Source organism: Triticum urartu, chromosome 6 (genome assembly GCF_003073215.2).
Source record: "Triticum urartu cultivar G1812 chromosome 6, Tu2.1, whole genome shotgun sequence".
NCBI lineage: Eukaryota > Viridiplantae > Streptophyta > Magnoliopsida > Poales > Poaceae > Triticum > Triticum urartu.
This window is the reverse complement of record NC_053027.1, coordinates 56,822,913-56,836,802: the sequence shown is the minus strand read 5'-3', so window position 1 is coordinate 56,836,802 and position 13,890 is coordinate 56,822,913. Positions and strand designations below refer to the sequence as shown.

General features: G+C 44.3%; 1 protein-coding gene across 1 annotated transcript; it reads left to right on the top strand.

The window, feature by feature from the left end:
- The first annotated feature begins 6,543 nt into the window (after window positions 1-6,543).
- Window positions 6,544-12,309, top strand: LOC125513931 (GRB10-interacting GYF protein 2). The gene is made up of 12 exons (XM_048679145.1): window positions 6,544-6,866; window positions 7,001-7,148; window positions 7,235-7,330; window positions 7,935-8,011; window positions 8,642-8,715; window positions 9,216-9,276; window positions 10,019-10,086; window positions 10,176-10,257; window positions 10,464-10,550; window positions 10,893-10,973; window positions 11,744-11,863; window positions 11,953-12,309. The coding sequence occupies exons 1-12, from the start codon at window positions 6,699-6,701 to the stop codon at window positions 12,124-12,126; spliced, it is 1,236 nt and encodes a 411-aa protein (XP_048535102.1). The 5' UTR covers window positions 6,544-6,698; the 3' UTR covers window positions 12,127-12,309.
- The last annotated feature ends 1,581 nt before the right edge of the window (window positions 12,310-13,890 follow it).

The following is a 13,890-nucleotide window of genomic DNA, read 5'->3' as shown; positions in this document are numbered from 1 at the left end:
GGATCTTGCACCACCGGTTGATCTTGACTGATGCCAAGGCTGAAGCTCGGTGGGGTAAAGGCCATTGGGTGCCTCTCATTCCTACTGGCCGGACCACGAATGACTTGCGGAGCAGAATCCAAGGGTGAAAGATCGACAAACATATCTGAATCGGCCACTACAGAATGATCGACCTTATTTGCAGGGCGGGGCGTGTTGTCAGCGGTATCAACCGCATCTTTCATGACAATCTTCTTGTTTGGGCTGTAGGGGACACCGACATTGACTGGGAGCCTGAAAGTGCGCAGATTTATGCTGGGGATTTCCACTGCGGGTAAAGGCGCAGTCTGCTCCGGTTTTTCACCTGCGTCACTCGTGCCCGGCTTGACATCTGCATCATTTGTGCTCCGGTCTTCCGGTTTCTCCATCACATTGCTTTTGGCAGGTGGCGGGAACAGTGTGGACGCGGGAACATAACCAGACTCGTCTCTCCTGCTCCTAGCTATAGCCGGTGCGCTGGGTATGTCTGTTGGTTGCTTGCGGGGGCTACGACGCCTAGGTGGAAGACCAGCACGCGAAACAGTCGCCTTAGTAGTATCTGCACCGACAGGAGCTGGAGCTGTTGTGCCAGGACTCTCACCTGTAGATGGCATATCCTTGTGAACTGCCGCCTCAGCCGCTTCTGTCGTGGACACAGGAGTGCCACCACGCACGCGCTTCGAATCAGTGTCAGATGAGCGGGAATCTTCCTTGCTTAGGTTCGTCTCGGAAGCATCCACTTCAACGCTTGCTGATGGGGTGGCATAGCTCACAGCAGCATCCTTCATTGCCAGAAGAGTTGGCAATATTTCAGCTGTCCTGGCAGATACCGACTCGTCACTCCCTGCTGTACGGATGCCTGTTGTTCTAGCCTGCACATCTGCAGCCGGCGGAGATGGTCGGCCACTTGCATCAGAGTTGGTGGGAGCGGTCAACGGTGCAGCAGCAGTATTGTCGCCTGGTGCCTCATGTACATCTGAGTTGCCCCCTGTTGACAACTTTGAATGCAGGCGTTCGAGCGGGTCCTTACTGATATGCTTGGCCCCGCGCGTAGTAGTCTTCTTCACCCTGCAAAAAAAGCACATGAAAAAGGTATTAAAAATGAACAAAAATATGTTTGCCTTGGTAGAAATCTTAAAAAAATGAAAAACAAGTGGAAAAGCTGGTAGTTGCCATGTAAGGGGAACGTGAGTTGCCATGTGTCATAATTAGCAGTTGCCATCCAGCAGCAGTTGCCATGTTAGCCAAATTGAAGAATGATAAAAATGTCTGATCTGCCATGAATGCAATTTCAAACCTAGGTGTGGGATGAGCTCACAAGCCAACGGTAAATATGACAGTTGCCATTAGGTACATTAAAGTTACCATTTGGCCTAGATTCCAGTTGCCATGTAAAAAACAATAGGAGTTGCCATACACTTAAAAAGGAAGGAAAAAATCATTTGGAGAACAGCAGTTGCCACGTGGGGGGCGATGACAGAAGACAATGTGACAAGCTAAACGGATGCATTGGAAAATCAAGAAAATATAGCGCTATGTCAATGAAAGCGGATGAAAAAACCTACTTCTTGACTGCCTTCCTCATGTCTGGCAACACGACAGGATCCCCGGTGTTGGTCGTCGTCGTGCAAGGAGATGACCTGGTGGAAGGGGTGTCACCGGCAATGGGGGCACCTTTGTTCAACCGAGCAGAAACACGGGTTGGCGTTGGCGCCTGTTTCTTCGTAACTGCTCGTCCACCAGCTGTCGGCTCGCTGCACGTATGAGATGGAGGAAAAAAAAGGTGGCAGTTGTCAGACAGCAAACTCGTTGCCGCGCTTGACAAAAACAAGTGCAAAAAAGGATGAGTCTGTTTGAAGAAAATAGACAAAGCAAAAAACTAAAATAAAAGTCGAACCTCTTCCTGGCAGCTACGGGGTCGGTCCTAGACCTCTTGCCAGCAGAACCCTTCCCAACACCCTCTGGAGCCCTCCCCCTCTTTGATGGCAAAACCCCCTCGCCTCTCGCAGCCGTGTGTTGTTTGACTTTCTCCGGTTGGGGGACATCTGTTGCATCCTTACCCTTGTTACCACCTGCGCGAACTTCAGCATGATCATCGTCACCAGTGTCCTCTTGCACATTCTCCATGACATCGTCGTCATCCTTGCTGAGACCAGCATCTCCACCTAGTTCATCTTGTGTGTCAGCGGGCTCTTGGGAACTGTTGTAGTCATACCGGCCACGGCAACTGGTTGACCGGTGTGTACGTTCTGGGACAAATGAAGTGAACTGCCTCGCAACCGCGTCGCTGTCAGAGCCACTAAGGGACGTCCACCCCTCAACCAACTTCCCGAGCAAGCCGGTCATTCCAGATGCAAACTGCCCTATTAGATGCTCAACAGGTGCCCTCGCCTGTGCACGAAACAAAGAAGCATCAATGACCACCCGTATTGCAATCACTTGCACGACATCAAAAAATACTCCACGACAAACCATAGATGTAGATCTTTTGATTACCTCGGCAGGGCAAGACGGAGCTGAGTGCACGTCCATCCACTTTCCAAAGTTTTGAGGCCCCCCAAACACGCTGTAGTCTATAGCATGCTTGGCCATCAGCTAGAAAGAACAAAAAAAGAAAAAAAAGAAAAAAGCTAGGACATAAGAGAGAGAATGTAAGTTTAAGCACGAATGAAAAGAGTTGCCATGTAGAACGAGACATGGATACAGTACTCAGACAGCCATGGATAACAAAGGTAGTCATCTCTTATGACCCACAGACGGTTGCCTCATGCCAATTTGTAGGCATGCCGTGTGGGCAAAGAAACCAGAACTAACCTGCAATTTTCCATATGTGGTGTCAGTAGCCTTGTCTGCGGCAAGCACAGCCTTGACAGCGTTGATAGTCCACGCAGAAACAACAAACTTGTGCGCAGGCGGCGGGCCTCCCATCCCAGTGAAATCCACGGTGGACAGGTCAAGACAGTCGACGTACATGAGCTGATGCAAAACAATTTTAAAAAGAAATAAATATCAGTTGCCATCATGGGTACTGTGTGGAGGAAAACATGATAATATATGTTCCCATGATAATCAAGTTGAGGTGCATGAAAGAAGAGAAGAAAAAGAAGATGCCATCTACATGTGCTAATTGCCATCATAGTGTGATAGCAGTTGCCATGTTGTTATGATGGCAGTTGCCATCATAGTATGATGACAATTGCCATATTGTCATTATGCCAGTTGCCATATTGTCATTATGGCAGTTGCCATATTGTCATTATGGCAGTTGCCATCTTGATATGATCAGGTTGCCATCTTGTTATGATCAGGTTGACGTGCATGAATAAAAGTGTGTTAAAAAAATAGTGTTCACAGAAAGAGCTAGTAAAAAATACCATTAAATGCAGTCGACAACCCTTTTGGTACATCTTGCTTGAGAATGCATCGTGCAAGAAGTCGGCAATAAACTTACACCAATTCATGTTCTTCACATTTCCCAGATCCGCCTGCACCACACAAAATTTCAGGACAAAAAAAGGTTGCCGCATCAGAAATCAAATGGAAAAAAACATCGGAAAACACTGGCAGTCACTAGCTTTACACATGACATCGGAGCCAAAAAGATCAAAGGAAAATAAAGTAGTAAAGATGGATCATTCACCATGATGGGGAAGCATTTGTTGCTTGGGCGAAGAGAGGTGGTCGGCGCGAAAACAGCTGAGATGAGGTACATGAGTAGCTTCATCTTGAAAATATCTCCATGCGTCGTCATGGCCTGCAACGAATCTGCCACTGCAGACGTGTTCGGCATGGATTCAGACCCAGGAAACAAACGGGGGAACAGCACTTCCTCGATCTCATTGTTGACCTCGTACGGGACTTTCATATGTCCACGAGGCACACCCAAAGTGCAGAACACGGATTCCTCGTTCAACGGTAGTCTTCCACGTCCCGGAATCACGAATTCCCTGAAGGTGGGGTCGTAGATCTCACCAAGCCAGTCGCATACAGGGTTGACAAGGTTCGTGCACCGGACATTCATCATAGACTGCATACCCATCTCAGCAGCAGCCCCCTTCTGATCGTTGGTGAATTTGTCAGTCAACGCAGTCAGTCGTTCTTGGGAGGCTCTGTTGCGAATATGTTTCTTCTTCTGCAAAAAATAGACAAAAAGTGATCAGTTGTTGCCATGTTTTTGCAAAAAGTGATCAGTTGTTGTCATGCTTTGCAATGTCATGAAATTTTAGTTCGTGTCAGACGACTTCAAACTCGAGGTGTCAACCAGTAACATAAAGCAGGAGGAATGGGGGATGTGTGAACATTTACCTCATCACCCTCTTTTCTTCGTCCAGTTGCCCGATTACGCTGTGGTGGATCCATGAAATCATCATCATCGTTTTGATGATCGCCACGAGCCATTCTGCTGAGATAGGAACAGACCAAATTGTCATGGTGGAAATGTAAATGCAAGAGGTAAGCAGTTGCCACCTAACAGAAAATGTCAACTAGTGAATGCAGAAAAAATAACATGAACACACACGCACCCCTCCTATGATTGTCGGAAACATAAACATGGCAAGTAAGCACGTGGGTTGCATTATCAAGTAAAAAAAAAGTGTACATATGGTAAATGCACTTGAAAACAAAAAATGTTGAAGTTGCCATGTTAGCCCAAGATAGTATAATAGAAAGTCACAGAATCCTGCACATAAGAAAAACTAAGATGTGGCAGCCCACACACTGTCCTAAAAATACATCAATCAAATGCCACTTGTTCAGCGGCAGAAATGTGCTAGGGTGAAATTGCCATGCTGAAATGCAACACATACTACAACAAATCGATGAAACCACATCTAATTCAAGAACCTGAAAAATTGCCACAGTGTGATCAGATATCACAAAGTCGTTGTGGCAAAACAAAAAAAAATTGCGCCTACAGTACAATGAATTTGCCTTATTGTACTGACTGCGGCATGGCAACAGACATGATGTGGTCAGCCAAAAACTTGTCACATGCAAAGCATATGTATAGCATCTGACACAATTGATATGCAAATTTGGTTGCCACATTATGCAGCCAATTTGCCATACTGTCTTATCTGCAGAATGACAACAGACAGTGTGTTCACATTCTATTCGCCACATGAATATACTATCCAAGTGGCAACAGGCACACTTGATGTGCACATTAGTTGCCGTCCAGTGCAGTTGGCTCCTGAAACTGCATTGACTACTGATTTTGGCAACTATCACAGTATGGTAACTATCACAAATCATTCAGAAAAATTAGATGCTGCAATGAAAAAGCATGTTTGTGGCTACTATCACAGTAATTCAGCAAATTTAGTTGCCACATGGAAGAGCGTGTGTGTGACAACTATCACAGTCATTCAATAAAAATAATTGCCCCATGCGAAAGTTTATATGTGGCAACTAACACAATCATTTCAGTAATTTGTTGCTGCAAGGGGAAACACGTTTGTGGCAACTATCACATTTGTTCAGGGAGTTAGTTGCCACACAATCATGATAGTTAATGAAACTATCAAGTTCGCCTCATACTACACAGTTTCAAAACCCAACTAACTAGATCTAGGGTTCAATGGCAACTACCACGACTTCAAATTCACCCTCAAAATTCTCTCACGAACTGACTGCAAACACAAATTCAAACCAATGCGCATCAAACAAACCGGGAGACACCTGCCCAATCCATAGGCAAGACTAGTGCGTGCCTCCGAACAGGCATAACCACACCGACGATGCCGCGGCCGCGGCCGCGACGAAACTGCCCAGTGCCACCAAAAACGGCTAGCAGACGACTTCGGCACCGGCGGGAACGCCGACGCATCGCCGAATCGCCTGAATCTCTACGAATCTCGATCGAGGAATCGAATAGGGAGTGAAGGGGGAAAATGCAGGAAGGGATTGCGAGAGTTGTAGCGAGCATTACCTTCAACCCGTAGGCGCTCCGGCGAAGCTGCTCCGTTCCGGCGAGCCCCACCGACGGTCGCGAACACCGTCGATTCTTCCGCCTCAGCCGTCGCCTTCTCCCCTCGCCTTCTCCTCCAATGGTTTGAAATGCGAGTGGGTTGTGCCAGTAACTGCGGTGCGGGTGAGTAAATGGAACCGTGAGGGAGAGGGTGCAGAGGTGTGCGACGTGTTTGACGTCAACCGCAATCGGAGCGTGGCATGCGGGCGCATAGCAGTTCCACCACACGCCTCCGAGCGGCAACCGCTGACCGCGGGATGTCAACCAACGTGCGGGCGAACTGACTCGCACACTGCACACGCGCCTCGTCCTACGTGGCGCAGAAAACCGGCCGGTTTGTTCCAAGATTCGTGCACAAAGTTGCCAATGAAGATGCTTGCGTGTGGTCGGGATGGTGAACGCCCACACGTGTGGGTGTTAACATTTCCGTTTTTCTTTAGAAATCAGAAGTTTTTGGAGAAAATATACGTATCATTGAAAATATATTTTGAATACGACGCTAATCTTATAATACTCCCAGCTGATGAATCCGAACCGGATGTCCTCTCCTGGACGATCCCGTTCGCAGGCGCATCCTGATAAACTTGCTTGACCGTCCCCTCTTCTTCTCTTCACCGAACACACCCTAAACCTCCTCGCAAAAAGGAAGCAGCTTTCGAGTTTCGCCCCCAAATTCGCTCGATCGGAAGCGACCCCGTCGGAAGCAGCAATGGCGGGGCTGTCCCTGCGGTGCGGCGACTGCGGCGTGCAGCTGAGGAGCGTGGAGGAGGCGCAGGCGCACGCCGAGGCCACCTCCCACACCAACTTCGCCGAGTCCACCGAGGCCGTCCTCAACCTCGTCTGCGCCGACTGCGGCAAGCCATGCCGCTCTCAGACCGTAAGATCCCGCCTCCCCCGCTCCGTCCCCCGACGGAACCCGGCCGGATTTGGTGGCTTCGTCGATCCTGCGTGCTAGATTTACATCTCCGTCGGTGCCTGATCCAGTTCCGCCTGTCGATTCGGTGTGTGTAGGAGGTGGACCTGCACAAGAAGCGCACGGGCCACGCCGAGTTCACGGACAAGACCATGGAGGCGGCCAAGCCCATCGATCTTGAGGCGCCGCCCAAGCCGGCCTCCGAGGCCATGGATGTGGACGCGTCCGGGAGCGCGGAGCCGCAAGGTGCGGTTTCCAATCTGAGATAAGCAAAGGGTTTCTTTCATCTGTGACGGATTTTGAGTGTTGACGGTGTGTTTTGATTTTGGCAGAGTTGGTGTCGCCAGAGGTGAACAAGGAGATGCTCGGGGAACTTGAATCGATGGGCTTTTCGACTGCGCGTGCCACTAGGGCACTTCACTTCTCCGGTATGTATATAGCTATAGCCTCTGACTCGTATAACTGTCATGTTATCAGTTGATGATGCCACTGCACATAACATTGCCTATGATAATAAGATCATTTTACTGTGGCCCTTGTCAGAATATCTCAACATAACATTGCCTGCGATTTATTGAGAGCCATATCTTAATTTACTTCATACTCATCGAATAAAGAATAAACTTACTCAAAGTGCTGTGTCATGCTAGGATATACTATACTATTGGGTTCTGAATGGCATAAGATATCAGATTACTTAGCCAAGGAAAACCATGTAAATGAAAGAAAATATTGTTAGTTTAATTATTGGATAACATACAAATGTGAACAGGGGTGATAATACTGAATAACCGACTATATCAAACTATAATCTCTTTTTATTGAACTATATCAATTTCTTGAAGATGACAGTGGCGTCAAATGACTAAGTTACCTGAATGGACCAGCATAAACAGTGTATAGAAATATTCTTTTACCATCTCCACTCTCCAGTCATATTTTATAGGTCCTTTTTTGATATTATCTCATGCAGCTGCAAATTAATATACAATGATGTTCATAATTTTCCTGAACCCGTGTACTTTTACATAGGTAATAGCACCATTGAAGGCGCCATTAACTGGCTCTCTGAGCATCAGGAGGATCCGGATATTGATGAAATGCCTATGGTATGAAGCTTTTTATTTTGTTCTTCGTTGTTTGTTAGAGTAGAGATTTGCCCATTTTTATTTCTGATGGTGCTTGGTCCCATGTTTGCAAATAAGTATTGTTTTGGTAGTCTTTTCATCACAGTTATATTTTAATTAACTGCAGGTAGTAGCAACTTTATTCTTTGATATGTTATCCATGCTTTGGTTTATTCATATGAATGTATGAGGGTGCTGTACTTTTCCCAAATGACATGGTTTCACCACTTTGGAATTCCATGGTTCAAGAAGTGTCTACACAATATAAGCATGCAACATTTAAGGGATTTTGTATAAAAATAGCTTTAATTGGATGTGTTCACTTTATGGTGAAATGCTACTTTGAAGTAAACATTATCGGCTTAAACTATAGCTGATGCTGAATTCAACTGCCAAAGCTCCTCCACTTATTGCTGCTTCCATCTGTGCCCAACTGCCCATGCACAAGGACCAACTTGCTTGCTTGACTTAGTTTTGTCCACTGAGCATCTATTAACAGTGTTCAATGGTGGCTGAATAGATGTTACTGACACTTTTGGCTAGAACAATATTTCTCTCCAGCGCATATCATCTGCAGGTTTCTTATTTAAGTTATCTTATTTCACCTCTCAGGTGCCGGCCAACACCGTGGCTAACAAGCCCTCTCTAACTGAGGAAGAGAAGAAGATTAAGGCACAAGAGCTGAGGTGCTTTTATAAACCATTCTTGAATCATGGGCTGGTGGTTAAATAATTCTCTTTAGAAGTAGCAGATATTTGTCTGTTTGTAGGGCTATTTTTCGTTGTACTGAATCAATTCGTTGACATTTGGATACTTATTATGTTCTTTATTTTCTACCTTTAACTTTAATAAATAACCATAATACACAACATAAGTATGGTGCCTTTATACTTTTGTGAACATGCAGTGCCCTAAGCATGCGCTTTGGGGAATGATAGCTTTAGTAGAAAAAATGTGCAGTTTTTGCAACACTACTTTTGAAAGGTGCCATTTCTCCGTAATTGTGCACAAATCTTAGAGCTTGGAATTCAGAATAAAGGGCATAGTAACATATAGTAACCATAGGTTATGGACGAGAAATTTTCTGAGATAAAGAGCACTTGTCTTGAACTCAGTATGTATCTTTTTGTGGAATAATATTTTCTTCCAAGACACCTCGTACTGAGAGTATCCATCCCTCTTGTAGGGAGCGTGCTCGTAAAAAGAAAGAAGAAGAAGAAAAAAGGATGGAGAGAGAAAGGGAAAAGGTATGTCAACTTTCATTTGCCCCTGTAAAAATGTCTTCTTTTACTTTCTTGATTTGTAATATATGCCTACTTATGTAGTTTAAATGTATATAAATTTGTTATAATCAGAATAAACAGAGGACGACATCAGCATAACCTGTAACATATATCTCCATCTGGCTTCTTCTGGACAGATTATCATTTTTTTACTCCATTTTATAATTGTTCAATCATGCGTCTTGGACCATACAATCCAAATTGGAAGAATATTTGCTGAACAAATATATTTTTGATAGCCCTTTATGTTAATATTTCAGTACAAAAGCTTCCTATGGTTTTCATTTTATTTTATTTAACCTCTAGTCTCAAATTTGTTTGCTGATGTGTATTTGCAAGTGTATTTTCTTGTTCATCTTCTGAATATGTTATTATGTATATCTCCAACAGATTGTTTGTTGGAGGTTTTTAGGGTACACACATTTTCCATTTTTCATGTTAGTCTTTACTCTGCAGTACTATCAGCAAGACAACGTTTACAAACTATACTACATTGTTTATGTGAGGATACCAAACACAAAATTTTATCCATATTATCTCAATGCTAGTTTATGTTTCATGTGATAACATCTCATCATTACAAGTTACACTTTGGCTCAACATTAGAAAGTAATGGCCTTAGCATACTATTTCTTAGCTTTATATCTAGTGTACATTTTTTAAGTTTTTATTATTATTTTGCCTCACGGATTAGGCTTTTTTGTAGGAGCGCATAAGGATTGGTAAGGAGCTTCTTGAAGCCAAAAAAATGGAGGAGTTAAATGAAAGGAAACGGTTGGTTCTTTATTTTAGTTTATTATTTATTTTACTAGACTTATGCTGGTAATATCAAGTTTTGCTTAATTTTTCCTTGCCATTGGCAGCATCATAGAATTGAGAAGGCTTGAGAAAGAGGAGGAGAAAAGAGCCAGAGAAAAGATTCGCCAGAAACTTGAAGAGGACAAGGTTTCTTATTCATCCATCTCAATTTCAGGAATATTCATATGCTGCTAGTTTGGTTTCAGTTACTAGTATCTATTTACCTTTTGTATAGGAAAGGAATGATTTACTTTGATTTAACCTGGAGATATTCAACTGAATGCAATTTTATTTGGTTGCTAACTAGCTGTAGTCCTTAAGCCTCAAACAGTTTCTCATATTTTTATTCTCAGGCTGAACGTAGAAGAAAACTTGGATTGCCGGCAGAAGCCCCAGCTGCATCCAAGCCAAGTGCGCCACCGCCTGTTGAAGAGAAGAAGGTACCGTTTTTTAATCCGATTGACCTTGCCATTGTAACCTGTTGATCCAGATTTTGTGCACCTTTGTCAATTTAAACACGACATTACACTGTTTTGATCACCTAAGTTGCCTTCCCAAAAATCTAAAATGTGAGATGGACAAGATTTTCTTGTACTTTTGAACCTCTCACTTCTCAGAACAAATAGAGGACTCCTCTTCCATGTGAATCCTACATTGTTTTCTGGTTGGGCAGCCTGTGATGCGCCCTCTAGAACCGTCTGGAGAGGCCAGAGTTCATTTTACCTTCGATAAGATATGTTTAATATTGGTTAATTCTTTAACTGTGGCCTTAAATTTTGCAGAGTGCATTTTTACCTGTCAGACCAGCCACAAAGGCAGAGCGGATGAGGGATTGCTTACGAAATATCAAGCAGCAGAACAAGGTATGAACCGTAATTTTCCCATGGAAGTCACGGCATTGTCCATTAATTTGATGTGAACTATGGATCACCATATGGGAGCATATAATGGCAGTTGTAACGAACATAGACTTTAGTTTATGAGGTTGAGGGACCTAAGTTAGAGTGGCAAGCTGCAGGTTTTGAAGGTCTCTAATTTCTTGTTTCTTTATGTATGTTCCCTCTGACCAAATCAAGAAGTTAGATTTGTGCCATCATTTACCTAGAATAGAAGAGTTTGTGCTCCTGCTATCTTCCTAGTAGTAGCAATCATAGAAGAAAAGTAACGTGCATAATAACCCAAATATCCATTTCTGAGCCCAGGCTCATCTGCACCCGGTGAAGAGAAAATTGTGGTGAAAATAGGCTCATCACAGTTGGGATCTCCTGATATACATTGCTTTGTGTCCAGTTTCTCTTTGATGCCTGATATGACTTGTGCAGGGTCATATTTGTCTCGAGTGTATTTGCATACTATCGGGACTATGATATTTCGACATGGCCTCATTGTCTTGTAGTGGAATGACTTGTCCAGTTCGGTTTCCTGTTTTGTTTTGAACCTTGCTATCATTTGGTAACAACTTAATCAGTGATGTGCGCTTTCTCTATGCTAGTCCAGTATACTCACAAACCTTAATGATTAATATAAACTGTACTAGTTATATGATGCTGATTTTTACATAACTTGCATATAAAATAGGTCTGGATATTATAATCGATTTCATCATACTTACACGGGACTACTGTTGTGACAGGAGGAGGATGCTAAAGTAAAGAGGGCTTTTCAGACACTCCTCACCTACATCGGAAACGTGGTTAAAAACCCTGACGAGGAGAAATTCAGAAAGATCAGACTTACCAATGCTACATTCCAGGTGAATTCCCTTTTCCCTGGACTGGTAAAAACGATGCCCTAACCTGCCGAATAACCTGAGACTGATGGTATGTCTTCTGTTCCTTGCAGGAGAGAGTTGGGAGCCTTGGAGGCATAGAGTTTCTCGAGCTGTGCGGGTTTGAGAAACCGGAAGGCGAGGAGATCTTGTTTCTGGCAAGGGACAAGGTTGACAAGGCTGTCCTGAATGTAGCTGGAGCCGAGCTCAACTCCGCCATCACCAATCCTTTCTTTGGAGTCCTCTGAATCGGGAAATCCCCGTTGTATCCCTTCCTGGAAATCCGTAGTCTGAATCGGGAATGTAGCGAAGAATTGTCGAATTAAACTGTAAAAAAGTTCAATCTTGCTTATGAGAAATATGTACAAGACAACACAGGAAAATTTTCACACAGGGGAACTGGGCCTATCCAAAGAAATCTTTCCGAAGTCTAGGCTTGCACTACTCAGTTTAACTTTAGCATGTGTTTGGTCCGGCCCAGCATCTAGGGAACATGTCCGCTGCTGCAGATTCGAACTCATGTGCGAAGCGCTCTCAACCTGAGTACCTGAATTCTTGCAGCGGTAGGTTGTCACCCCCTCCTCCGTTGGCCCAGCTGGGGACGGTGTGGGAACATTAATTATTAAAAAAAAATGAGAAGTAGAATAAAAGTCGCAAAGCTTCCGTTTTCTTCCAAGGAAAAAAATCCGGCTTTGCAAACAGGCAGGTCATTACGGCCCAAAACGATTTCCGGCCCACACGCCTTGACCTCACAACAGAAACAACGGATTGCCGGAAGTGTAGCATGCATGAAAGCTACTTATTTCACGACTCAAAAATTAACGACCCCTCAGGAAAAAAAAAGACTCGAAAATTAACGAAAGCCATCTATAATACACTTCAAAAAAGCGTCTACATGCTACCGGACGACTTTGATGACTGAAAGTCGCCTGCAACTGCATCTGTGGACGACTGGCCTAGGGAAATAAAGTGGCTTTGAGAGGTAAATAAAGATCTCTGAAGCCTGCGATTGCTGTGCACGCGGCATGCACCACCGGAAACCACCGGACCCGAGCAAGAAAAGCGTCGCCATTTTGGCCAGCGCAGCTGCAAAATCAAAACAAGCTGTCCATTTTGCTTTTCAGTCTGTAGGAATAATGCCTAGAGCATCTCTCCAGGCATAGCAGAGAAGAGATGAGAGACTTGGCTGGTCTGAATTTTCTTTGTTGTCTTCTTTCTGTCCAGTCCCGTCAAGTATAGGTGTCTATCTAGTCTAGCTCAAGAAATTGACAGACAGACAGACAGAAAGCATGGAATTCAGATTTGTGGGATTCAATATTGTGGGATTGATGGGCATCTAATTCTAGATGCTCAGGCTCCGGTAGCGGCAGCACACGCGGGCTAAATATTGTGTTTTGACCCTTTTCGCATAGAAATTCAAAATTTGACCCTTTCGCTATCGCTAGGGGTTCTGGCGATAGGGTTAGACATCCTACCGCCAGGGCACCTGACGGCAGGGTGCGATGGAGGGGAACGGCAACCGTTTGCCCGAGCTGACGTGGATAAGTACCCTACCGTCAGGGGCTCTGGCGGTAGCCTGTCTAACCCTACCGCCAGAACCCCTGGCTGTAGATGGTTGCTGGATTTTTGCCTCGGAAAATTTCTGTAACGAAATATTGAAGTGCCCTGACGGTAGGTTGTGTGACCTTACCGTCAGGGTCCATGACGGGAGGGTCATGTGTTTTATGAGTTTCAAGTTTAAATGATTGCTTCTTTTCAAAATCAATATTTTTTACCATGAAAGTATATACTCATTTCTTTTACCATGAAAGTATACTCATATTGACAAGAACAAATGGCATGAAGTTAAGTTAATGTTCAAACTGAATAGATAATGAACAAATGGCATTACGAGAGGCACATAGTTTCATTATTCATCGAGAACATAATTGAAAGACACAAGACAAACTAATAGGACGATTTGCTGATAAGTTCGAAGAGCGGGCAGACATCATCATCTTCAGAGCTCCTCG